At 45.7% G+C, this 26,506-nt stretch overlaps 1 protein-coding gene across 2 annotated transcripts in view; it reads right to left on the bottom strand.

Annotated features, from left to right (window-relative positions):
* POLD1 (DNA polymerase delta 1, catalytic subunit) overlaps window positions 1-26,506 on the bottom strand; it is a 509,877-nt gene that overhangs the window by 370,380 nt on the left and 112,991 nt on the right. For both annotated transcript variants that reach the window (XM_085616214.1, XM_085616215.1), the window contains exons 9-10: window positions 10,735-10,901; window positions 209-313 (exon numbers count right to left, since the gene is read on the bottom strand). In XM_085616214.1, coding sequence (XP_085472340.1) covers window positions 209-313; window positions 10,735-10,901 — 272 coding nt within the window. The remainder of the gene's footprint in view (window positions 1-208; window positions 314-10,734; window positions 10,902-26,506) is intronic.

Raw genomic sequence — 26,506 nt, forward strand, 5'->3', positions numbered from 1 at the left:
ACACTTCAGGATAAGTTAACACCAGCTGAAATCTTAGTCCTAATCACTACGCAATTAGTGTACTTTCAGACAACACCAGTATGCAAATAAGCGCATATCGCATTGGAAACCACTATCAGACCACCCAAGATTGCCACAACACACACATGATGTGTGCGACCAAGCACAGCTAATGATGGATGGCATTTGGAAAAGAGCCGTACTGTACCTTTAAGGTTTGAGCTCGATTGATGAGGTATGGCATATCAAAGTTCTGAATGTTGTAACCGGTGATGATATCTGGATCAACAATCCGTACAAACTCCGCCCAGGACTGCAGACAGATGAGAAAACTTCAGAGTTAATACAGCACTATATTGACTTTCACATGATTACTACTTCAGCAATCTGCGCTGAGGACGACAAATCATACATCAGAACACAATCTACTGCTATCTGCATTTTAATCCCGCATATGGGAATCTGTCATTTGACTAAAACCAAGCATTGTAGTGTGTGTTTAATAATAAACACTTTTGTTCTTCACAGGCTGACTCTTTTGCAATGTCCACGTTAAGAATTTGTATGATATAGAAATTCTTTGTTTACTGAAATGTGATTGGCTGTATATTGCAGCTCACAGTAAGATTAACCCCAACTCTTCTCTATTCTTTTGTTCATTGAGTGGGCTTCAAGATAAGGAGTGTCTAGTTAGTGTGAGAAGATAATTTTTTGGGCTTGTCAGAGGGAACTCAGCTTTTGCAAAGGCAAACAGGTTTTGAACTTTCTGAAATGTTATTTTAGGTTTTATTTTCAAAAGCTCTGGTTAATACCATGCAGGAGTCTCAGAGGACTTTGGTACAGGGATACAGATGGAGGAGAGTGGCTAACAATCAGAGGTTGGAAAACAACAGTGAGACAGCTAAAAGGAGAGTCAGCTGGTGAGAACCTTCATGTATGTATGCCGAAGAACAGAACCAAAGCTTTGAAGAGGAACAGCTACAGCCTGTTAAAATTAAGTGCAGATGCGTGCCTCAATCAATGGGATTATAAATGGACTGTGACATCCCCATTCACATCTCCAAAGCCAAATCAGACACTGGTCTGTTATCAGAACTTATGAACTCATCTCCGGACTTTGAAAGTGGTCTGGTGCTACACTAAGTGCACGCTATACAAATACTGATTACCAATTACTAAAGTAATTATTTGGGGGTAAAACGTGCTGAGTTTATCACCCAGCCACTGTATTTTACCCAGGAACAAACAGACAAAGTAAAATTGTCAACGTCCCTTTGAAATGCAAGCATTACCTCTTGTTCTCTTCCATAGAGGTTCTCCTGGTGAGTAAGAGTGTTAGTCCCTTTGAGGTAGTGTACAGGGCAAACCTAAGGCCAGGTACAGTATGTCAAGCATAATTCATATGGACAACTAGGAACTGCCACCATGCAATAAGGCATATCTTGCAAGGAAACACAGGAGTGAACCTGCTCAGTCTGTACCACATCATCTGACTGGGCGTCTCACCCTACAGTTATGCAAGGCATTGCCACTTCTTACACTCTTGGATTTTAGTCCCTGACCGAATCAGTCAACTTGAGTGTAATTGGCCCTACAAATTACCCACATGGTAAGACCATTTACTTCAACAGTACACAGAAGAAAGCAACAAAGCTAAATCTGTAGTACACACATAACAATTAGACTGAACTGATACTTTATCTTGGTTCCATTGACATTACAGAGGCATTCTCATCAGGCACACTGCTAATCAGCGGGCAAAGAGCAACATGAATATTTCTTTTGAGCAGTTACGTACCTCTCTATAACTCGCATAATAGGAGACCAGCAAGGTTAAAAAAACATGAATGTTGGTCAGACACACAGGACGAAGGCGAGTGTTTAAATAGGTGGGCTAATGGATGATGATAACCACCCAGATGATCACTGTGAGATGTCAGAACTAGTTCACAAGGATCCGAGGAAAGATGGCAGATATGAACGGGATTGAGCGTCTACCAAGCAGCTATTTAATAGGAATTATGAACAAACAAACACAAACGTTCTAGGACCTGTAGAATGCAGCAGTTTGTGATACCAGTTTGTGTTGCCACCAATACTCCCAGAACAGACACATGCCCCCATTGCTCAGCAGACTGCAGTCACTGCCATCCAGACTAGAAAAACGTTGATCTGCAAAGCCTTAAATGGAAATGTCCCAGCACACCTTAAAAAAAAGTAAAACTCTTGCAAGCATGGCTGAGCCCTTCATTTAAGTAGCAAAAATCTGTTTGAGGTTTTAACGGGGGGTCCAAGCTCAAAGAGAACCTTTTGTGCATCAGTGAGATTTGGACCTCACTGCTGAAAGTAATACACCAATACTTGATGCCAGCCTCAAATAGGATACTTACCTTCGGTAATGCCTTATCTGGTACAGTCTACGTAGCCACCGATTCCTTACACTGGAATTATCCCCAGGTGTTATTCTTTTGTGAGCAGTACCCATGCGTGCCAGCTGGTGGCGTTACTCAGCTCCGCATGGCGTCGGTGTTGTCCGCGCCAGAAGTAACATGCGCAGTGCCTATATAGGCGCCACCCCAGCATGATGAATACATTTCTTTTCAGGACTTTCCACACCAGGAGAGAGGAGCCACAAAGAACACTGACCACTTGTGTGTGGCACTGGAATCCAGAAAAGGGAGCAGCCCTGTAGCTATAAATCAGTTGGCAGAGCAGGGAGGATGGGTGGATCGATAAGGAATCTGCGGCTAGATAGAGTCTCTACCAGATAAGGCATTACTGAAGGTAAGTAACTTGTTCATCTGATAGAGACTTCTAGCTGCAGATTCCTTACCTTAGAACAGTTACCCAAGCAATACCTCTCCGGAGGTGGGGCTGCAAACTTGATTTAGAGTAGAAAGTCTTGCAGGAGCAAACAGGTCAACCCGTCCCAACAGACCTGACTGTCTAGGCAGTAGTGCTTGGTGAACGCATGCAGTGAGGCCCATGTTGATGCCTGATGCCCAGGAGCAGAAATTCACATGCAAACAAAGTGGTTTCAGCCTTTGATCTGGTGGAATAAGTACGTAAAGCCTCTCAGGGTTGCTTCTTGGCTAGTGCATAGCATATCTTACAGCAGAGTACGATCAATCGGGAAATGGTTTGTTTCTGAATGGCCTTCCCTATTTTGGTTCCAACATATCCCACCAAGAGTTAAACTTCCACCCAGAACGGTTTTGTGCCGTCAAGGTAGAATGAAAACACTGTTTTTGGGTCCAGCCGGGGGAGTTCTTCCTTAGAACAATGAGGTGGAACATAAATGGTAGGCAAAGTGATGGACTGGCCTACGTAGAAAGGGGTAACTACCTTGAGTAAGACGAATGTTTGGGCCTGAAGGGCTAGTTTGTCTGGAAAGAAAGTAGTACGGAGGTTGAGATGACAACGCCTGTGGTTCACGGACCATCCGTGCAGATGTAATTGCTACCAGAAAGGCAATCTTGATGGTAAGAAGCAAGGTATGAACCAATTCAAAAGGAGCACACATTACAAAGGTAAGTACCAAGTTAAGGTCCCATTGAGGCATAACTAAGGGAACTGGAGGAAATTAGTGTTGCAGACCTTTAAGAAACCTATTGACAACAGGGGACTTGAAGACGGAAGGCTGATCTGGCAGCCACAGGTAGGCAGAGATGGCAGATTAAGTTCCCAATGCAGAGCCCTGCTGAGCCAGAGTAAGGATAAACAAAAGAATTTAGGATAGGGGTGCAGATAAACGGTAAACCTTTTTTGGCTGTACACCATGCCACTTGCTCCAATAGCCAGCGTATACTGTCTTGGTGGAGGGACGCCGAGCTGACAGCACAACATTACAGACTTCAGGTGGAAGGTCAATAGCTGTCAACTGTTGTCGCTCAATCTCCACGCATGATGGCGGAGCGGTGACAGGTTCGGTGGGGTACCCTCCCCTGCTGCTGCGGCAGAAGATCCTCCTGAAAGGAAAGCCTGGTCAGAGGACCGAAGGCCATGCTCAACAGCTCAGGATACTAGACTCTCCAAGCCCAGTCCGGAGCCACAGTGATGACTTGGGCCTGGTTGTTCCACCGCCATCACCTTAGTGAACACCAGAGGGGCACTGGTAAGACCAAAGGGGAGCATGGTGAACTGTAAATGCTCGTGGTTGACCATGAACCACAGGTGACGTTTATGGGCAGGCAGAACGGGAATGTGAAAGTATGCGTGGTCCTGCAAGTCCAAAGCTACTTTCCAGTCTCCCGGGTCTAGGGCAGACAGGACTTGAGCGAGAGCATTCTGAATTTATCAGGAAGAAATCAAGAATGTGCAGGATAGGACAAAGGGCTCTGCCCTTCTTGGGCACAAGAAAAGAGCAGAAGTAACAACCACAACTTACTTCTGCTGCTGGCACCCTCTATATGGCTCCCTTGGCCAAGAGTAATGAGATGTGGTCCTCCGTCAGCCGGTGGCATGGGTGGAGTGGTAGTCACAAAATGGAGGAAGTAGCTGTGAGAAAGTGGCTCTGTATATACTGTTCCCAAATAGGTACAGGGTGTACAGAGTCCACAGTCCCCAGAGACTTGGCAAAGGCTAAAGTTAGATATAACCTTACTCTCTAAAGTGGTAGCTTGGTCGAGCAGTAAGGCAGTATCAGAGGACAGTGTAAAGCATTTGTTGTACACACTCAGTCAGCAAATGGTCTCACACACTCAATAACTGAACTCTAGGCCAATGGTTTATATATAAAAAAATATATGCTCGTTTTATTTTAGAACCAACAATTGGATTTAAAATATACTTTCTCAGATGAGATGCTTTATATAAATACTTTTGCAATATGCAATTGACTTTTGTAAACAGTTACAAGTGGTTGCAATAGGCAACACTATTTTAAACACAATAATGCATTGAGTTCAATGGAAGTTTCATGTTATTTGCCACAGATTACTTTTAGGATTACTTTTGGAATTCCAAACTGGATCCTAGATTAAGTCCTGTGTCAGTACTTGGAATCAAGTGATAAAAGTCAACTTAATTACTGTGATGATTTTTAGACAATATTTTGCTATTTTAAAAGTTGACATTTAGAAAATATTTCATAGAAAACAGCCAATGATTCCCTAAGGCAGATAATTCAAGTTACAGGTATAGTATGTTCTCGTTACTTTTGTAATCCAGTACTGGGTGCCTAGACTCAGTACTGGGACCTTTCGCCAAAACAGGTAAGTAATTACGTTTTCAGATATTATAGGATTTTTAAAGAATATTTAAAGATTGCAGAAATTGACACAGAAGAAATTTCACAGAAAAACAGTCAATGATTTCCTACGGAAGAAAATTGGGGTACTGGTAAGTACAGTTGTAAGTAGTTTTCAGAGTCAGTGCTGGGCACCAAGATCCAGCACTGGGAGCTTACCTAAGAGCAGATGAGTATTTTCGTTTTCGTTACTCGGCTGATTTTTGGTGAATATTTTTAGTTTTGAAAAGTCCACACTTAGAAGAAATTTCAGGAAAAAGCCAGACAGTGTTACCCTATGAAGAAAAGTGAGTTATCGGTTTAAAGGTAAGTACTCGACTGGCAGAGTTAAGGTTCTGGGCATAGACTCAGGGGTCCCCCAGGGTCAAGTAGGTACAGTTGGTTCACTCCCAGCGGCACTAGGGCAGCCGGGTGCAGAGAGTTAGGCCCAATGTTATCCTATAAGGGATAGGGGGACCTTGGTTGGTGGCTGCTGACTAGCAGGCCACGCGGCTGTGGGAGCTGGGCTCCTGGTCACTTACTCCGCGCAAGTGGGGAAGTAGATAGGTGTAGAGGTTGCACTGCCAGGGCCACTCGGGCGGCTGGGTGCAGGGTGCTTTTGAGCCTTCGGGCGCTCAATTGATTTCAATGGGAAATCTACGGTTTAGAAAAAGACTGCAAGCTCGGGGACGAGGATTCTTCAGGTGCCACCACCACTTCGAGAGGTAAGTTGGGTAGTTGGAGGATAGGTAGGTACCCCGGGATTGGGTACAGGGGGCCGCGGGGCGCTGGGTGCAGGGGTGCCTTTTGGTGTCAGGAAATCTTACCCTCTGTTGATCGCGGTTGGGGGGGCACCTTGTTCTGAGGCTTCAGGCTTCTTCAGGAGTGTTGAGGGAGGTCCTTGGGTGCCGTACTCGGGGTCACAGTCGCCGTGGAGTCGTCCTCTTGGTCTTTGTTCACTCCGGCACAGGCCAGGCTTGGCTGGTGCAGAGTGTGCTGGTTTCGCGGTTCCGGGCTGCTGCCAGGGATTGGAAGTAGATTTTGAGTAGAGTCTCTACTCATGGGAGTCCCAGGGACTTGGAGTCAAAAGGTAGCCAGGCCCTCCGGGGTCTGTGAGGTTGCTGGCCACAAGAGATGCCGGGTTGGAGCAGGAGCAGGTTCGAGGGTCGACAGGCCGGTAGGGCTGGGGCCAAAGCAGTTTGTGTCTTCCTCTTCTTAGCAGCTGCAGGGCAGGTCTTCTTTCTTCTAGCTCTTCTTCGGATTTTGGAATCTGGGGAAGGAAGGTTCAGGGTTCCCCTAAATACAAGATTTAGGGGCGTTACAGGTAGGTGAAGGGCAGGGACCAATGGGTCCCTGTCCTGGGGTGGGTACACCCCCTATCCTGCCTCTCTCCTGAGGGAGGGGGGCAGTAGCCTAGTCCTGATAGGGCAGGGCTTCCCATCTTCAAGATGGCGAGAGCCCGGAGATGTGCTTCACCTCGCCTCCCCCACCTGAGGGGTGGGGTTGGCAGGCTGGCACATCCCCGGTCCTTATTTGGGGTTTCTGGCCAAGCTTCCCGCCAGAGTGGGGGGTTGCAGTGGCCTGGGGAAGCTCACAGAGGCGGCATGCCTTTGAAGCTTCCCCCTGCCCATCCTGGGGGAGGAGATTTAGCACCTCGCCCAGGATGTGCATTGTTGCAGGCCCAGGAGAGCAGGGGCTCTCCTAACCAGGGGTCCAGCAACATGTCTGCTGTGTGGCAGCCTAAGCAGCCTCAAAACAGACGTGGATTGTACGTTAGGTTTTAGGGGGCATCTCTAAAATGCCCTCTGGGGTGCTTGGTACATTGAATCCCACACTGGCATCAGTGTGGGTTTAATGTGCTGAGAAGTTTGATACCAAACTTCTCAGTCTTCAGTGTTGCCATTATGGTGCTGTGGAGTTCGTGTTTGACGAGCTCTCAGCACCATGTACTCTTACATGGCAGCACTGCACTTACAGTGCCCAGGAATGGACCTGGGTACTGTAGGGGCACAGGGCTCCTGCTCCTGTGCCCACACCATTGGCATAGGGCACCCAGCTAGAGGGGTAGCTGATATATGCCATGGCAGTGTAGGTGATGGGCATGGCATACAGGTATGTGTGCCATGTCGACTCTTTGTTTTGTCTTGTACCCAGACACCCAGCCTGCAAGGGCAGCGTGTGTGTGTGTAAGGGTACAGGGCCTCTAAGGGTGGCACAATGAATGCTGCAGCCCTTAGAGGCCTTCCCTGGTTACAAGGCCCTGGGTACCTAGGGTACCATTTACCAGGGGCTGACATGTGGCCAGGGTTTGCCAATTTGGGTTTTGTGTGTTTAGGGAAGGAACATAGGCCCTGGGCACCTGATTGGCAGGAGTCCAGGGCACACTCAGTCAAAGTACATTCAGCAAAAAATGGGGGCATACCATGCAAGAAAGATGGCACTTTCTCACAGTAGCCCCCTTGGACATTCTGGAGAACCCAGCATTCTGATGTTCTCGACCTCCAGTGGTAGAGGTGATGGCGTATCCTATCTCCCACTGAATGCCCATGATGGTCAGAGGGCAAACTAGAGAGACTTGGAGGCTGTGGCTGCCGGGGGGTTGTGGACAGGCCCAACCTCTGGCTACCTGACCTACAAGGCCTGTGTGCTGTGGTGGCTGGGCAGCTAAAGATGCGGTTGGAAGCCCCTTCCGTGGCAGCGAAAGGTGGGCTGGGGTTGTCAAAGGGCCATGGAAAGGCCCAAGGTCCTGGCCGTAGCTCTGCTGTCCTTGAAGCGCTCCTGCGTGGAGTCCACCTGGTCTCCAAAGAGGCTAGAGCCATCAAAGTGCATGTCCATGAGTGAGGCCTGGACATCCCCCGAAAAGCCAGTGGTTCTCAACCAGGTATGGCACCTAAGGGCCAGATGTTGAAACCGCTCTGCCTATTGAGTCGGTTGTGTCTAGTTCACAGCGTTCGACGAACTTAGCTGTGTCCCTCACGTCAGCAATAGCTTGAGTATGCCTCGGGCCTCCTCCGAGAACACAGGCAGCACCTGCACGACCGAGTCCCAGAGCAAATGGGAGCATCGGTCAAATAGACAAACTGTGTTCACCGACCGCGGTGCCAGGTGGCGGAACAAAACATCATCTTTACCAAGGTATCCAACCTCTTGGATTCCATGTCAAGTGGAAGGGTAGGGAATGAGTTAGGATCTACTCAGAAAGTGGAGACTTGGACCACCAATCTCCCCAGGGTGGGGTGCAGGGAGAGGTAATTGGGGTCCCCTGGGGCAGGTGATGGCGGCTAGCCATTGTCCTATTTTCTTGAGCCCCTGTGCAGGGCTTGGACCAGGCCCCAAGTAGGAAATCTGTGAGGGCTTCATTAAAAGGGAGAAGCAGTTAGGAAGGAGTGGCTACTGACTAAAGCAACTCCGTCAAGGCGTTCGTCTTGACAGCCACAGAGGCCAGTTGAAGGTCCAGGACATCGAAGGTCCAGGACATCGGCCGCCATCATTACCATAGCTAATGAGGCTCCCTCCACCGTAGCCATGGCAGGAGGAGAGACCAGGACAATATCTGGGGAGGTGTCCAATCCATCGCCAAATCCTTACACCTCGGTGATATATAGAGGCTGGTATTCATTAGGGTCCAGTGATCCACAAGTTCTAGCCTATAGGATTAGGGTATAGGCTCGAGCCTGGATAGAATGCCTTAAGTTGGCATCGGACAACACCCATCCGGCTCTGTGTCGGAGTCTGGAATGAGTATATGGGCAGCAGTGGGGTCGGGGGAGGTCAAGGTGCCTTAACTAGCGCCGGCCCAGATCCGTCCATGGGTCCAAGGGGCCCGACTGGCACAAGGGGTGAACCTGCCAGCGGAAGATCAGTAGGGGCCCCTCCCAAGCCTGCGGATCCCAAAAGTGCTCCAGCGGGGATGGGCCGCCCAAAAGCGAGTAGGACTAGAATAGCTCCAGCTCCTGGAAATTCGGGGTGGCGGAGAGACGGCCGAGGCTCAACCACAAAGTCAGGCCTTGAATTCAGACATTCCCTCGTCTCATCAGAGGACTTCAATGGACCAAAGACAAGACAAGTCAAAGACCTCTTTGAATTTTTGTTCTTTTTGCGCTTGTGGGAATTACCCGAATGCCCAGATGACTTGGAGTATGACGACAAGTGCTTGGAGTGGCTCCACAACTGATCCCAGGACCTTCCTCTTGACTGGGATCAAAAGACAGTCGCAGCATCACACATCGAGTGGCAAGGCGCTTGAAGGGCCGCTCCCTCAAGGCCTTCAGGAACATGGCGAGACAAGAGATGTAGGTCTTGGCGTCATGTTTGCACTCAAGGCACCAGAGACAGACGAGGTGTGGGTCCGTCACTGACATTTGATGGCGACAGGCGCCCCAGGGCTTAAAACCAGCATTCCTCGCGGCCATCCCTGCCACACCAGGAGACAATGTCTCAAAAAATCTTCGACAAAAGCGTTGAAGAACAGTCAGTCAGAATATGAGTCGGGTAGGTCTTCTCCGGCTCTGCACTGCCTGGCACAGAAAGACAAGAACTGCTGTGAGCGCACTGTGGTGGAACCTATATAGACAACACGCACGTCAGATCCGGCATGGACGACACCACACGGAGCCGAGCGGCACAGCCTACCGGTGCCCAGGGGTACTGCCCACAAAAAGTTTCCAGATCTAGTCTGACGCCTGGAGATAATTCGAAGGTAAGGAATCTGCCGCTAGAAGTCTCTATCAGATGCAGCAATGTTTCCCTTTACATGGGGATCAGTCACCGAAAGTTGTTCCATGGCAGAGCAGCATGCACAGAAAAAGATGTGCTCCCCCATCTGAACCTCGTGAAGAAGGTACCAAACTGACAAGCAGCAGAGGAGTAGAAGGATGTGGTAGAACTGAACAAACTCTCTAACGTGTAGGCCAAGCATAATGAAATAAAGTTGACGCTAATGACTACAGATGAGGACACATTTCATGTAATGTTATCTGGAACCTGTGCTAATTCCAGAGGCCTGGTGATTGGTTTGATGACAGAAGAAAGTAGGGATGAAGGACATGAGTGATACAGGTAAATTCCTGTGCAAATGTCATGTGCTCTCAGTGAAGAGTACTTTCAGAAGTGACCATGGAAAACCATGCCAGGGGCTGATGTCAACCTGCTGTAAGGCATTGGGTGGGGATGGAAATGAGGGTATAATATTAATCCTGATGAACTTCCTTCATATTGACAGAATTGTGAAAATGTAACTGCATTCCCATTAATTCCCCTGATCACCCTCTGTAAGCCACCAAATATTTAGGAGAGACTGGCTTCACAGCAAATCATGACATTTCCCACAAAAGGACGGTGCCTCCGAAAGGCATGATGACCTGGGGTAGAATCTGTTATTTAACTCGGGCCGATGGGGGAGGGGGGGTTTGTCCAACTGAAATTCTAAAGAGGATAGTCTGTCTCTGCAATTCTGCTCTGGGGGGACCAAACAGTTATCTTTTATTCATGTATTTAGAATGGTTTACCTTTAAGAGTTCACTCTCCTGTTCAAAGCACAGGACCTGGGAGCCCACAATGCTAGCACAGGAGCGCAGGGTGAACACGTTGCGCACAAATGGATCCTTCTCTCCCTGTCGCAGCACCATGTTGGCAATTTGGATCACAGGATCCTTCTCAGGCTCAGGAAAAATACCTAGAGTGGAGGAAATATCAGGGAGAAAAAATTAAAATCAGGGGAGGCAATAAAGAAGAGGGTATGGCTGCAGTGGTGGGGGCAGAGGTTAGGAAGGCAGTGAGAAGGAAGTCAACCAGGGCCAAAAAGGGACAAATGGTGGAAGGACAAAGATGTAAAAAACAAAGAAAAACAACTGGATACTTTAAAGAGGGAAATACAAACAAGGACAAAGGAGAGATCATAATGGGACAAAAACGAGATAAAAGAGAGCAAGGTGGAAGAGATCAAGGAGAAAAAATGAAAGAGCTAAACCGGGGAAAAAAGAAGAGGGATAAAGAGGGGCAAACAGGAAAAGACAATAAAGGACAAAGGAAAGAGGCAATGAAAGAGGAAGTGATAATGGGAGACAAAGAAGGAGACATAAGGGATAAATAATGAGGGGCAACAATTGAGAGATTACTGAGGAACATAGATAAATGATGAAGGTAACAAAAAGAGACATAAGGTGAGACCACAGATGATAAACTAGAAAAAGACAAAAGACAACTCAAAGGGAGACAGACAAAGTAAGAAGAACAAGTAGGGATCAATGTTGGTCTAAAGAGGAGTGATTAACAAAGAACAGAGACACAAAAAGGGCAAAGAACATAAACATAAAGAGGCAAAATCAAAGAAGGGGAGATTACAAAATATAATAGAAGAAACCAAAGATGAATAAAATAGGAAAGATCAAGGGGAAGTAAATGACAAGATCAAAAGAGACAAAGATGTGATACTAACATATGGCAAAGAGGAAGAGGCATAGGAAAAAGACAGTGAGATGAATGATAAATACAGGGATAACCAAAATGGGAGTGATTAGTGAGAGAGAGAAAGGAAAAGATCAAAAGAGAGAGCTCATGAGGGGGGAATAGGTGGTAAAATAATTCCAAAACGAAATAGCATGCAGGAAAAAAAAAAGATCTCCAAAAGGAGAAGAAGAAAGACAGCAAAGAGGGGCAAAGAAACAGTTCTGCAAGTTATAAAGCAAGATCAAAAAGGGCAAAGTTAAAGGAACATATCAGGAGATAGAAAAAAGAGGGATACAAAGCAGACAGGGGGTTAAGGGGAGCAAGCAAAAGCATGAAAGAGGAACAGTGAATAAACAACAGGAAGAATATACAAAGAAATGATGCAGCAAAAACTGGATGAAGGACAGACAAGGGACTCAAGGCACATAGCAAGAGACCCTAAGAAGAGCGACAGTGTGAGACAGAGTGAGACACAAACATGCACCCATCCATTCCCCACTCCCACAGACCATCCCCACCCTTGTGATACCAGAAGAGAGTAAGAGATAGACAAAGGGATAGGATGAGAGAGGGACTACAACAAAGGAAAGGAATGAGATACAGTTTGATGGCTGAAGGTCTCCATAAATAAGGAAGGCATACAACAGGGGGGGGGGAAGGGTTCTAGTGATAATGATGAATGAGTCAGCAATACAATAAGTCAATGTATAACAAAACCCCAAATAACTAAAAGCATAAAAACAAATAAGAAACAGAGGTTGATCTAGAGATTGCAATGTGACATAACTGGAATTCCATAATCCTACTGATTTACTTCACCACCACCATGTTTCACCCAGGAGTAACTGACTCACAGAACTACTTTTTTTAAACTTCAAGAAATGCTAAAGTGAACTGGGCTAAAAAAGCTGTTTTTGCATAACAGACAAGAATGTTGTGGCACCAGAGGTTAATCTGCTGCAGATAGGCTGTTATTTTACAACAGATTATTGAAAACGGTATTTCCAAGGCTTAAGTCAAGTCTTAGCTATGTAGATTTCACCAGTAGATTTTTGATAGGAGGCCATCATACATTTCACGAGCATGATTAGTGTAATTATTGCCTCTCACTGGATCATAATGGGCAGATCTATACAAGCTCCAGCAAGTTTAAACCTGATACTCTTTCTGGTCCAACATAGAATTAGCCAGTGAGAAAAGCCTTGTGGGCCCGTGAGGTATAGCAGCAATGTTTAAGAAGTATTAGGGCAGGGTGTAGATTACTTAAAGGATCAGTATGAGTCGCAAAATTAATTATGGAGTATGATGTAAATCTATACAAATTTGGGATGGAGATAGAGACTACTGTCTCAAAAAGTCGTAAAGCCACATCACATTTCCAAGGCCAAGCTTCATTCAAACCCATGGTTCCGGTCAATTGACACAAAGTCAGTAGGCATTCTGTGGATACTAATAGCCGTAAAGTTAGCAAACAATTCTACCCTTCAGATTCACACAGAAAGGGTAGAACACAAATTGTTACGAAGAGTGATCATGGACTATCACATCTTTGATTAAATGTGAGAGTGAGATAACTCATAGATGTGAGAACAAAAGAGGCCAATAAAACAATGCACAAAAAGCAGCTTCAAATGAAGAGTCTGATCACACTCTGCTTTTGGTCTGGGAGGATAGGTCAGGGGTGCTGATGAGACACGGCAGAAAGAAGATTGGAAAAATTAGTGCTATTTGGTTTAAACAGATGCATTTGACATCAGGCATGTGTACGAGCTGGGCATCCAAGGACCACTGTGTACCTTACAAATACACATTTGCAATGATATAGTGCCTGATCCCATGAAACATGTTCTCATCACGCCAGTCCTGAAGACACCAGTGGTAGACGAGGCATTCATGGCTCATTACCTGCAGACCTCCACACTAACCTCTCCAAGCAAAGTCATGGAAATGGGGGTAACAAGAACTTCAAGTATAGGGGAAACTTAACCTCTTTCACAATCACCTGTCAAGATTGTGGCCCAAGTGGAACACTAAATTTGCCACTGTCAACATCAGAGAAAGGCTCATGGTATCCCAGTAGGGATCACCAATTATGATGTGGTTAGCTCTCATCCAGCCACTACCACGATAACTTGGGTTACGTGTCAATGGATTCAGAGATAGACACATCGGAGTTTGGATAGCACCGTTGACGATTACGGGCACTTTACCCCATCACCTTAATAGCTGGCTCAATGACTGGCACCACGTGATTTTGCCTTAAATGATCACCTGCATAACATTAATATACAATTACGGTTTCTACCATCTATGCATGCTATGGTTTTTATCATTTACGCATGCTATGAACCAGTCACAACCTAGCCAGTTGTTTGGCCTTAACACCACCCCGATACCCAAAAGAGAAACCTCATGCTTGTCCAGGTTTTAACTTTAATTTCCATTGTTGTTATGTGTTTTTTCCTTCCCCACACCCCTACAGGTCTACAACAGCCCAGTACAAGTCTACTAGGGTTACACTCTATTGTGTCTGGCTACCATACCATTCCTAGGGAACCAGACCTCTAGTAGTGCACCATCAATTCACTTAGGTCCTGATGAAGTGCCACACGACTCGTTAGGAGCGACAAGGGCACGAAACATTATCAGGGAAAGAACAAACGGCAGACCAAGGTCAAGCACATCCAGTCCGTATGTACAGTAAATTCAGAAGGTGGTGCAGTCACTTCCCACACCCGCCGTCCAGGGGTGTCAGTAGTAGCCAAATTCACAAGAAGCATAGGAAATATCTAAGCCTACTACTCGGAGTCACGGGCCCTGACGAAGTTCCCTCTGGCAAAAATTGGGAACGAAACGAGTTAGCTGTGTGCTGGTTTTAAAAGATTGATTGAATAAAAAGAAGTAATTCTGGAACAGATCTCGACGTATTTGTATTGACTTTGCAACGAGTGCACCTTCCGTTTCTCCTTGTGAATCGGGCATGAAATATGTCGACCCATTCCACTGCGATAGCCTTCTAGGAACATTGCATCCACGTAGGGCTACCATACAATTTTTTAACTAAGCTGGAACTACCTAGACCATGAAAATTTTTTGAACAGGACTGCTCCAGACTTATTTTATTACTCACTACCTGTGCACTACACTGTCCTTGCCCTCTTACCCACATGCACCCCACGGCTTCTTCAAAAGATCTCCGCCAAAGAGCCCCGTTTACGGGAGCCCATCGGACATTGCAGCGCCGGCCCGACGAGGAGCAAAGCCCAAGGATGAAGCATGACATCCTTCCGGGGTGTGTGAGGGCATCACAAAGAAAGACCTGCCCTTTCCCTTGTCCCCTTGTTAGGAACTGCACAACCCTTTTGCCGTACAGTTATATAGGAGCCTTGTGTGCAGGACCTGGTTTAAGTAAAGGCTCGTGGTCTCCCCCCTCTCTCTTTTTACATCCTAGTAGGAATGTAAGAGTTCAGCCTTAAGCCTCCCATATGATTTAAATAAAGAGAATAGTAGCATGCGACTGTCAAGGCTGAAAGACTGGAGGGTATGCCCAGCAATGCACTAGAGTAGATCTGATACTTTTATTTGTTCACGTATTTATGAGTTTTATGACGTGCTGTGTGTCACCTACCAGTTACTTCAGAATGCTAGGGCAGAAACAGTAGATAATTGTATTATGAAGGGAGGATAAGTTGGAGGCTAATAAGGAGGGAGGATCCCCCGTCTGAAGTTTTTTTAATATCAAACCCACATTATGATACAAGTCTAAATATTCAGTTTTTGCAAGTTCCTCAAATCGCCTGTAGTGTGGTGGATCTCAAGCAGGGCTGAGGGTGTTCCACAGTCTGGGACCCATTCACTCATAGGAATCTGTCCATGTTTCTTCCTCTTGAATGGCGGCTGGTATCTCAAGTGGGACGACTCAGGTTGGAGGTTTCGAACTAGGGTGTATTGTGCAGCAAGCTTTTGTAGGTGTTTTGGGCATGTGCTTTATGGACATTGCAGAGAACCTTGAATTTTATCATGACTGTTACTTAAGTTAGAAAAGATCTTTGAGGACAGGTTTGATGTGATCATGTTTCCAAAGGTTTAGGTAAATTCTAGTTGCCTGGCTCTGGAACGTTTGCAAACTGGCTATGTATTTCTTAGGGAGACCAGTATAAATCATACTGCAAAAGTCCAGGCATGTCATTAGCTGTGCGTCAGTCCTTTCTACATGACGTGGAGTACTGGAAAAATATTTCAAAGTAGAGCGACCTGGAGATGGATACTCTGGATTTCTGCATTTACTTATGAAATGAACGAAAGTACAGAATTAAAAAGTATCTCCATATTTCTAGTGTGTGTTTAGGGTGATGTGATTAAGAAGGGGTTCAAAGACCTAAGGGCCAAGCTAATGATGGCACGATAGGCTTGTTTTCTTCCATGACAAAAATGTCAGTATTTCAGCGTGTAGTCCAAGAACAGGGGGTGGGGGGCTTTGATTGTTTCTGGATCACCTGTGTACGTTGGTTATACATCAGGTACTGTACTACTCAAGTACCTGTAATAGGGGACGTATGTAAATGTTGAACAGGAGCCAAAATGGATGATGCTTGGGTAATGGCTCTGGACAATAGCCATATGGTTGATTCAACGGGCCAGATCCTGAGTTTCAAGCTGCAATTGGAGAGAAATGTTTGGGTCCAGGGCAGAGCAACACACAATATGCTCAATCATTGCTACAATCTGGCAAATTGATGAAAAGATAATTGAAGCTGAAGCAACCAACAGCATAATATAAAAAAAGACAATAAGAACTGCAAAGGCCACCTACATTTGGGAGCAGATAACTAAATCCAACAACTATTTGAATCCTTGCAGATGAATTGGGTCATGAATGACAAAGAAACCTTCAGACTAACAGAAAAATGCAATGAGTTACTATCACTTTTCACCGAGGTCTCCAAAATGAGGAGAAACTGCAACTTTCAGACACTAGGCAACACAATCATTATGTTCTAAACTCAGAAAATATGGGAATCTTTCTACAAAATAGACTGAAGACCTTCTAATGAATCATAAAACAAATGTGACCAACTATCACAGAGATCCTTTCACAGCAAACTTCATCAAATCAAACTCTTAACTGTTTAACCACTCATGGGGAAACATTTTCAACACATCCTTTAGAGAAGAGACATTTCCAAGCCAACTGAAATCAGGGTGGATAATACCAATATTAAAGAAGCCAAATACTGATCTAGAAGAAATAGTCAGCTATAGACCAATAACTAACTTACCGTGGCTCGGAAAAGTCGCTGAGAAATGTATGACCATGCAACTCATGGAATATTTGGCCACTAAAGCCCTCTTGACGATGACAAATTTGGTTTTAGAGAAGGCTTCAACACAGAGATAGCAATGCTGAAAGTACTTGATATGCACAGGATGCTGGCTGAAGGTAAAACCTGCCTGTTAATCTTATTGAATTTATCATCCATATTTAATACTATAGACCACAAAATAATACTGAATGTCCTAGGTCACAGAATGGGTCTTCACCATTAACTTCTTAACTGTTACACATCCTTTCTTACCATCAGTAGCCAGATGGTAAAATTGTTAAACATATCAGAAAGTTAAAAAAATGCTTTAAACATTCTCACAAGGTTTTATGCTACACTCAGCATTATGAAACCTTTATATTCAACATGTAAGCTTACACTTCACAGACACAAGAGTCGAAATGAATCACTATGCCAATGATGCACAATTATCTCGAACTCTCACTTCGATCAAAGACAATATATCACTCCTCAAGAAACCACAAAAATGGATGATCGAAAATGTCCTAATATTCATTCCACAGAAAAACAAATCATGCTAATGTTGCTGAAATGTGATAAGAAAATAAATCAAACTAATCTAGGAACTCAAATTTGATGGTTTCACACCTACTCTAGCACCGACTGTCACTAATTGTTGTACTTGGTCTTTGTTGCAGGGTCAAACCCCAAACCCTTGCCTTACCCTATTCTGTTTTGCAAAATTTACTTTTGTTGGCCTTAAGGTTCTGTGCACTTTACCACTGATATCCAATGCTAAAATGCTTGTGCTCACTGTAGGAGAGTAGGATCTGCTTCACATGGGATACCCCCACTTTTTGCTGGTGTTTCACTGTTTTTCGACCTTAGTCGGGCTGTGGCCCTGCTAATCAGGACCCCAGCCTAGCTGCTTCCTCTCTAAAATGGTTTCCATGTACATTAGGTACATATCTAATTGGATTCTGGAGTGCCTTATAAGCCCCTAGTATATGGTATACTATGTACCTAGGGCATAGGTACCTCAGAGGCCTACCAGGGGCTGAAGCATGTATTATGCCACCCCTGGGAAGCACTCCAAAATGGCACCACAGGTCTGCTACAGCAGCCTGGGTAAGGGTGTGCTTGCACCCCTTACTGTGGTATAGGCTACCTATATCACTACCATTGCACACACATATAAAACCTATAAGTCACTCCTATGGCAGGCCTTAACAATCCTGAAGGCAGAGTGCTTGTTAGGTCTCGCCTGCGAACGCAGCGCGAAGCGCTGCTGTCCGCAGCGAGATCTATTGTTGCTGACTTGCCTCGGAAGTGGGACAGGAGATGGGCACGCGCAAGGCTTTTGGCGGATTTGAGTTGGTGTACGCGCTTACAGCCACGCGGCGTGCACATCTCCTGTCCCCCTTCCGTTCTCAGCAGCCTCACGCACTTTCACTTTCCATTTTCCTGTCGGCTCCACGGAGACAGCTTGTTTAAACTTTTCACCGCTTAGAAAGAATACGCTTACCCAGAATATGAGGCTGAGCAGAATGAGTCCGGTTTTGGAAGTGATCACCCCGCAGTCCATATTTGAACTTAAGTTGTCTTCAGAGTCCTGCGTTGCTTGCTGCCTGTATATTTCCGAAACACCTTCCTCTTCTCTATGTAGCTCTTATCGTTTGCCTGATCGGAGATTGAGCTACCAGGCACATGACTCGCATTATCCCGCGGAGGTCACGTGGCTGCTGTCCCTGCATCACCACTCACCCGAGGGGGAGGCGGGGGGAGCCACAATGATATGCTACTGGAGCCGCCATCTTTAAACGGAGTCCTTTCCACACCACTGCACCAGCTGGAGGGAATATTAGGATGTCATTTGTTAACAATGAATCTGTTTTTTATTGATTTACAAGAAGCATTTGTATATATACGGGAGGAATGTTGTGTACGCATCGTTTTTACTGAGGTATTTAAAGATGTCTCCTTAAAAAAAAGTTAATTTTCTGCAATTAGACTTTCAGTTTTGCATCTTCCGCAAAGTTCCAACATGTCAGCAAATAGCAGGGTTACCATGTGGCCCATCAAGGTTCATTCTATTTGGTCTGTCCTGAGCTTTTTTCGATCCTATTATGGTCGCTCTAGCAGCATCTTGTTTTTGTTAGGCACGGAGAGATTAAACGACTTACCCAGAATCACAGGATGTTGCGCGTCCTTGCCGAGATTCGAGACCGGTTCCCCCGACTTGACTTTAGGCCAACTTCTCTCCCCTCGGAGGAGATTCACAGTCTGTCATCTGGTGACAGTATTTATTGAACTCATGATTGGCACGGAATGTTGTATCCCCTGGGGTGGAGATGGCGTCACTCACTATAGTGTCAGACTGCACATCTCCGATCCCGCCGCTTCCCCGTTCTGCACTGTGCTTTAGGTTTCACCTTGGTGATGTGACGGAAATGATAAATGAATAGGGGCGCGAGCTTTGCCACTTAAGATTTTATTACTGGGTGTTTATGTCTGTGCAAGGTAAATTAAACGCATTAGCAGAAGGTAAAATAACACCATGAGTCAATGTACCAGAGTCGAAATGGCGCCGGCACCAAAGAGCAAGCCAGTGAATGAATGTGCGACACCTGATTGGCTGTTTGTTCACCAAGCTTGAAGTGACATGCAATGGAACTGTGCAACAATCCCCCGTGCTTAATTTTTATGAGAATAAGTGCCGAGGCCCAGCGTTTTCCTCAGAAGCCCGTGGCAGGCGCTATCAAATGTCAAGGGTGCCAAACACAGAGGCTGTGTAGTGTTAAAACCACTGTATGCCTCTTTCATCCACCACCATCCACCCCCTCCATTAGCTCCCTCTTTCAGATTCTTTTTCATCTCTGCTTTCTTTCTTTGTTACTGTTTTTCTGTCATTCATAGCCTACTTCTTCCCCTCTTTTGTGTTTTCTCTCTGCTGCTCTGGGCATATGTCTGATGAGGAAAAATAAGGGCAACTACCAGCTCAAATTAAGCACTGAACTAACCCTGATAAAAACAAGCATTTGCAATGCAATAGTTCTCGCATTTAGGCGAGTTTAAGCTACTGGGCATTGTAAATGACAATGCCTTTTATTTAGGTTTTAAAAACGAAAATAAAAATAGAAGGTAATGTCATTTACAATGTTAATAGCTCAAACTTGTGTAAATGCGAGACCTATTGCATTGCAAATGCTTGGTTATTATGTGAGAGGGTGCCCCTGCATGAGCAGAGTCGCTCTGCAGCGTTCGGAGTACCTCCTCTGATGCTGTTTGTGGTGCAGCCTGACCATATACTCTTAAGTGCATTATAACCTCGCGGTTAATGTTAACTTTGGGATGGCTGCACGGAGACATGTCGTGTTTGGTGTCAAACGCTTTGGAAGGCTACCCTCCCCGCCAGTTCTGGTCTAACCCGGTAGGACTTTCTACAGCCCTGGCATCACAAAATGGATGCCTCTGCCACAGACACGGGTCTGGCCTCCTGCTGCTGACCGAAACTCCGGCAGGGGAGGCCTGGACAATAGGTTTCCTGTCCCAGGGAGGTGTAACCACCCCCCCAGATAGGCAGATGTGTATTGGGGCTGGGCGGGAGCACTCTCTGGTGGTTTGAAGTCCTGCACTGAGGGCACACTTGGTGTCCCTGTGCATAGTCCAGTTCAAACCAGTTGCAGGGGCTACCTGCCCCTGCTCTGGCACGAAACTGGACAAAGGAAATGGGTGTAACCACCCCTCTTTCCAAACCCTCCCATAGGTGGGTCCCTAGAGTATGTCCAACCCCCAAACTTTGCATAAGTATGGGAACCCAGTCCTTGCGACTTTAGATTTCCCTGGACGAAACTCTGCAACATATATCCTGGACCTTCGACGTTCTATCCTGACTAGAAGACTGAAGATATCTCCCTTGGGGTCAAGGAGTGAATCCCCTGCTTGGTAGGCACCAAAGAAGCAACTGTCCGGTCTGCAATTCTGAAGCTCCCGTTGGACGCCGAAGTCTCTGCATCACCAGAGGTGGATTTCCTGACTTCCCCGAGGCTACCCTGAGTCCACAGCAAAGCTGAGGCCCGTGGCTATCGTGGGTGACGAGGAACCGTGACCCCTGGGCACCGTGTACTATTGCTGGTCCATCGACTTCCTGCTTATCCTTGAAGTTCTGCTTTGGGCTCCGAGTAGCCCCAGCCTTGAGCACTGACTGCACCGAAGATCTCTGGCCTACACTCCACGAGTGACCCGTGGGCCGGGTTCCAGTGCGATCGCTCGAAGCTCCTTCGCGATCGCTAGCCCGTTGGCTAGTGGGTCCCCACGAAGGCAACTCCTCTTCTGCTTGGGCTTTCCTGGTTGCTCCAGACGTGCCCCGACTTACCCTCGCTGGGTGAGTCCCTCAGACCTTGCTGGTCTGCACCGACGTCCTTCTCTTTCCACGAGACTTGCCATTGCCAAGGCTTGTTAGGTCCATTCTGGTCGCCGACACCGCAGCACTCGACAGACTTAGTGGGACAGCTCGAATCCGGCTCGTGGACTTCGTCGACGCCTCCTGGACCTCGTGGCTGAAGAGTCAAGACACCCGTCAACTCACCTGAAGCACCCGACATCTGTGGGCATTGGTCCATCCTGCCCTCGGTCACTGGCAAGTGACCCAGACTCTGTCCCCTCTGCTTTCAGGTTCCTTCCATCCTAGATCCAGGCTTGGATCTCTTCAGACACTTCTCCTCTTCACGGCAGCAGCACTTCTTCGCCAGCTGCCATTGAAATCGACGGCGCGACCCGACACCAAAAGACACCTATGCACCTGGTTTCCCTGGGTGAGGTAACACGAGTACTCCGGTGCTCTCGTGGGTGCTAGCCCTAGAACTTCCTAAGTCCAAAAGGGTTTGGTCCTAACTCAATTCTAAGTGTCCCTAATCTTTAAATTTCCAACCGCGACATTGCCCATAGAAGCGAACGGGAAACCACGGTTGTGTTTACACACTGCACACGGCCCCGTGGGTCCCCTGCGTCACTACCATTCTACAGTCTCTAGGCCTTGTGTCTCGTTCAGTCGTGGTTCTTATACAACTTTTTTGGTATATGGTTTGGTACGCCCCACGGGCCCAAACGTGTGTTTGTGCTATTACTGTTGATTGCTAACTTGTAAATTAAGTACTTCGAACTCCAGTCTCATAAAGAGACTAGAGGGGTGTGTTTTATCTTAAATACATATATTTTAAATATATACCTGGTGTGGTTGTCCTTTTATTTGATCATTCAAGAGATTATAGACTGGTAAAACAAGCTGCTTTACATTCCTTCAAGACTTAGCCTGAAGGCTGCTCTCCATAGCTACCACTAGGATAGCTTTCAATAAAGGTTGTCTTTAACCTATTCACCATAAAGGGTTGTTTGGACTGATACAGGGTGCCCACTAGATCTAGTGGACAGCATATATCAGGCCAACTTCTCACACTCATTCCCTAAAATACGGTACAATCGGCTTACACCCGATTGGCATATTTATTTTACTTATAAATCCCTAGTAAAGTGGTACATCATATGTCCAGGGCTGGTAAATCAAAATCCACTAGTAGGCCTGCAGCACTTATTGTGCCATCCACTTAAGTAACCCCTTAGAATATATCCTAGGTCTGCCATTGCAGCCTGTGGGACTTTTTAAACTGCCATTTCAACTTGGCAAAATAAACCCTGAGGGCAGGCCAAAACTACTTATCTAATACATATAAATCACCTCTTATGGAAGGCAGTAGCAGCCCATACGGCAGGGTGAATTGTGTTTATAAAGTTGGACATTAACTTTTAAGTTTTACATGTCCTAGTAGTGAAAAACTCACAAATGTGTTTTTCACTACTGTGCGGTCTACCTCTCCCATATAACACTGGGTTACCTTATTATATTTAATAGTGATAACTTTTGCTTGGGAGTAGGTAGAAATATGTTTGGTGTCTTGGAAATTATAATTTAAAATCCTCTTTAATGGAAAAGTCTGATTTGGCGTCAGAATTCTGAAACTACCACTTTTGGAAAGTTGGCATTTTCTTGCTCTAACCATTTGGTGCCTGCAAACTAGGTCACCTGACAAGGTGTGGGTGGCCTCTGTGAATTCCTCCCAGACAGCCACATAAAAATGGTTGTTGAAAGCATGGTTTTTGTTGCTTTGGTGTGAAAGAATGTATTCAAATTAACTTTTTTCTAAATTAGTGTGAGATTTGGTTTGTGTTGAGTTTTTACTTTCTTACCATTTAAATACTTTCCACATTGCCTCTAACTTAAGCCTGACTGCTTTTGTGCCAAGCTTCCAGGGTGTTACAAACAGGTTAATTCAGTGACTTTTTGTGGTTCACCCTGACTAGGATTGTGGCTGTTGAATGAGAAGAGTTTCACCTCCTCAACCCAATTTATCACACTAGTTATCACATCAATGTCAATCTCTCTCTTAATCATCACTTTAGTAAAACTGCACAATCAGCAAAATGTAATTTGCACACACTCAAGAAAATTAAAAACCTTTTCTCCCTCAACCAACTAGAAACAGATGCTCATGTCCTGATCATCGCTACGCTTAATTACAATAAGTCAACCTTTGCTGGGACCAGGACCAGCCTCCTCACCCTCATCGAAGCAGTTCTCAAAGCTACAGTGAGATTTGCTACAGACAAAAAGAAACTGAAAAAACATTACACAATTTCTACATGATTTCCACTGACTACTTGCCTAGAGAAAGTGGCTTGGTGGATGGCGAACTGCTGGCTGATGTTTTTGGAGAACAATCCAACTCTGCAAGCAACGCTCAGTTGACTCGAGTGCCTGGGAACTCCACCAACTCCCTCCTCCCCCATAAAAAGCTAGGGCATGTGGCTGGATAGCTACCCATTGAAGGAAGCCCAAGCAAAAAAACTGACCACATCTTGCTGTGCCAGGTTGAGAACTCTACGTAAAATCCTAGACCATTTAGCCACACAATCTAGGAGAACAGTGGTCCAAGTGCTTATTCCCGCTTAGACTATGGGAATTCCCAGTACATGGGGTCACCCACATCGGTTATCAAGAGACCCCAGGTATTCCAAAACGCGGCAGCAAGCACCATCTTTAGGCTTCCTAAATATACTTTTGTAAAAAGTGCCTTGGCTACCCTGAGTCCCGGTGGAGGAAAGAATAAAATGTAGAGAACAGTGTACAGCACACAGGGGAATCGCCCACAAGGGACCCCCTTTGATCAGGGCCCTTCTGTCACCCTACTCCCCCAAGAGGATTTTGAGATCCTCCAACGAACGACTCCTGATGGCCCCACAAATTAAAAGGAGCAGATGGAGGGTGATCCTTCTCTCATCTGACCCCCAAACTATGCAAAACAATGCCGGATGAGTTAAGAAATTAACCCCAAAAGACAAGATTCTGAACAGTGCTTAAAACCTGGCTTTACCCTATTAGCCCCGGCCATCGGAAGATCACGGATGCAGGCTATGAATCTTGCAGCGCTGGGAAGCCTTCAGTAGCTATGAGCTCGACAAATCCACAATACAATACTACCTCTGGAAGCTTCAATATTGGCAGCATAACTGATGAAGCTATTCATCAGATTAGATCCAACTATCTTTTGACGCACTCCCATGGCTCCAGAGACTCACCATGGGACCATGGTTCAAAACAGAAAGCACATAATAGATCCTTAACAGAGACCGCATCAAGCATGTGGAACTCTCAACCAACCCACCTCAGACAACTACCGCAGAGGGTTAAAAACATTTTTCTTCTCAAAATACTTAAACTAAGTATTATCTAATGGCTATGCAACTGATGTTCTTCTATGCCCTTGTTCTCACTCAATACCTTACTGACCCCCACCCTTGTAGGTTTACGTTAACCTACCACACTTCACTCCACCTTACCCCCCCAAATCTAAGCACCACAATACTGCTAACATATTCGAGAATGTACTCCTTACATGGTGCACAAACACTACAAAAAAAAAGTCAAATAAATTCACCTTTTTAACAAGAAGGTTTGGTTAACAGTGTCATAGGCCACACAGCGGTCATGGGGTGCAAGGAATGTTTTAATGTTTTCATCCTCCACAGAAATGCGTATCTGCCCCTACTCCTTTTTATGTCAGCAAGGGCAGATTCCATGGCCTTCAAGGGAAGGACCGGATCTAGGGCGGTGCGACCGATTCCACCGCACCGGGTGCAGACTTTGGGGGGCGCAGTGTTTGCAAGTTTATTGTGGTTTTAAAGCACCTGCAGCTGCATTCCTGGCTTCAACAATTTCCAGGCAACAATAAAAATGTCAAGATAACTCCTCTGATAAAGGTTCTTCCTGGAGAGGGAGCGGAATTTTGTCTAGTTGAGGTTTTGACTCACTATAAAGTAGTGCAGAGGAATATTATGCCCGCTGTATAGAGCGTGTACCATGCAGATCGCAAAGTGCATAATCTAAATAAGTCACTGGGTTACTGCTTTTAAAAGAGGCATCCTTTTTTTACTTGCAATTTAGAAGTTAAAATCCTTATATAGAACAGTGAGCTATTACCTTTCATCAAAGAACTGCATGCACACTGCAAAGTATAGATTAGAGCATAGACTAATATTACAAAAAGGGTTAATTTGGGTTGAAATAGATTCTTATTACTAAAGAGAACCCCCAACGATGGTGCTCCTTTTTAGGTCTCGCCTACGCAGCGCGCATGCGCTGCATAGGAGGACCTTTAGCTGTCGCTCTGCTCTGCTCTTTTTCTAAGCACATACTCATGCTTGTGGCGGTATCCACCTTGCGGGATCGTGCAGGGGTGCGCCACAAGCACGAGTATGTGCTTACAAAAAGAGCAGACTGCGCGCGCGCGCACGCACCACTCCCGAGCTTGTTTGGTCTCCTGCGCACGATTGTTAATTAGCGCGTTCGCCGTGCTCGGGGTGCCGGAAGCGGAGTGTGACCAGCGCTTGTCTGTATTACATGCCCTATATGTTTAAAACTATTCATACTCTATGTGCTTTTCTACAGGATTGTTTCAATGGTACATTTTAAAACTTCGCAGGGCAACGTATACATTTCTAAATTGAATTGTGGAATGAAGAGATTATAATAAGGGGCAGACACATCATGGATTCTGCTCTTTGGGCTCTACTACAGTACGCGATAGATTAAGAAACAGATACACAAACAGGTATATTAAGTCCGTGGGGAAAGAATGCTACGATTTTGCATAGCTATGGGATGGGCAGGGTAATCTAAAATGCACTCTCCCTCTTTTTCGTCCATTAGAGATCTATGTTAAATGCTTTTGGAAGTACCTGTGTGGATAGAGTTCTGATACCTTAACTCGTGTAACAGGCAGACTTCGCTATTAGACTAGGTAGTGAGTATACGCAGTACTTGATGGAAAATAAATAATTTTAAGAATATGGATATACATGATTCCTAAAGATATACTGTGGGTACTGTGGTTATCTTTTTACAGAATATCGGTCGCTTTTGGACCATGTTGGGTTAATCACCTTGGAATAATAAGAACGTTATAACTACAGGAGAATAAAAATACTTGTTGAA

Source organism: Triturus cristatus, chromosome 7, assembly GCF_964204655.1.
Source record: "Triturus cristatus chromosome 7, aTriCri1.1, whole genome shotgun sequence".
Lineage (NCBI taxonomy): Eukaryota > Metazoa > Chordata > Amphibia > Caudata > Salamandridae > Triturus > Triturus cristatus.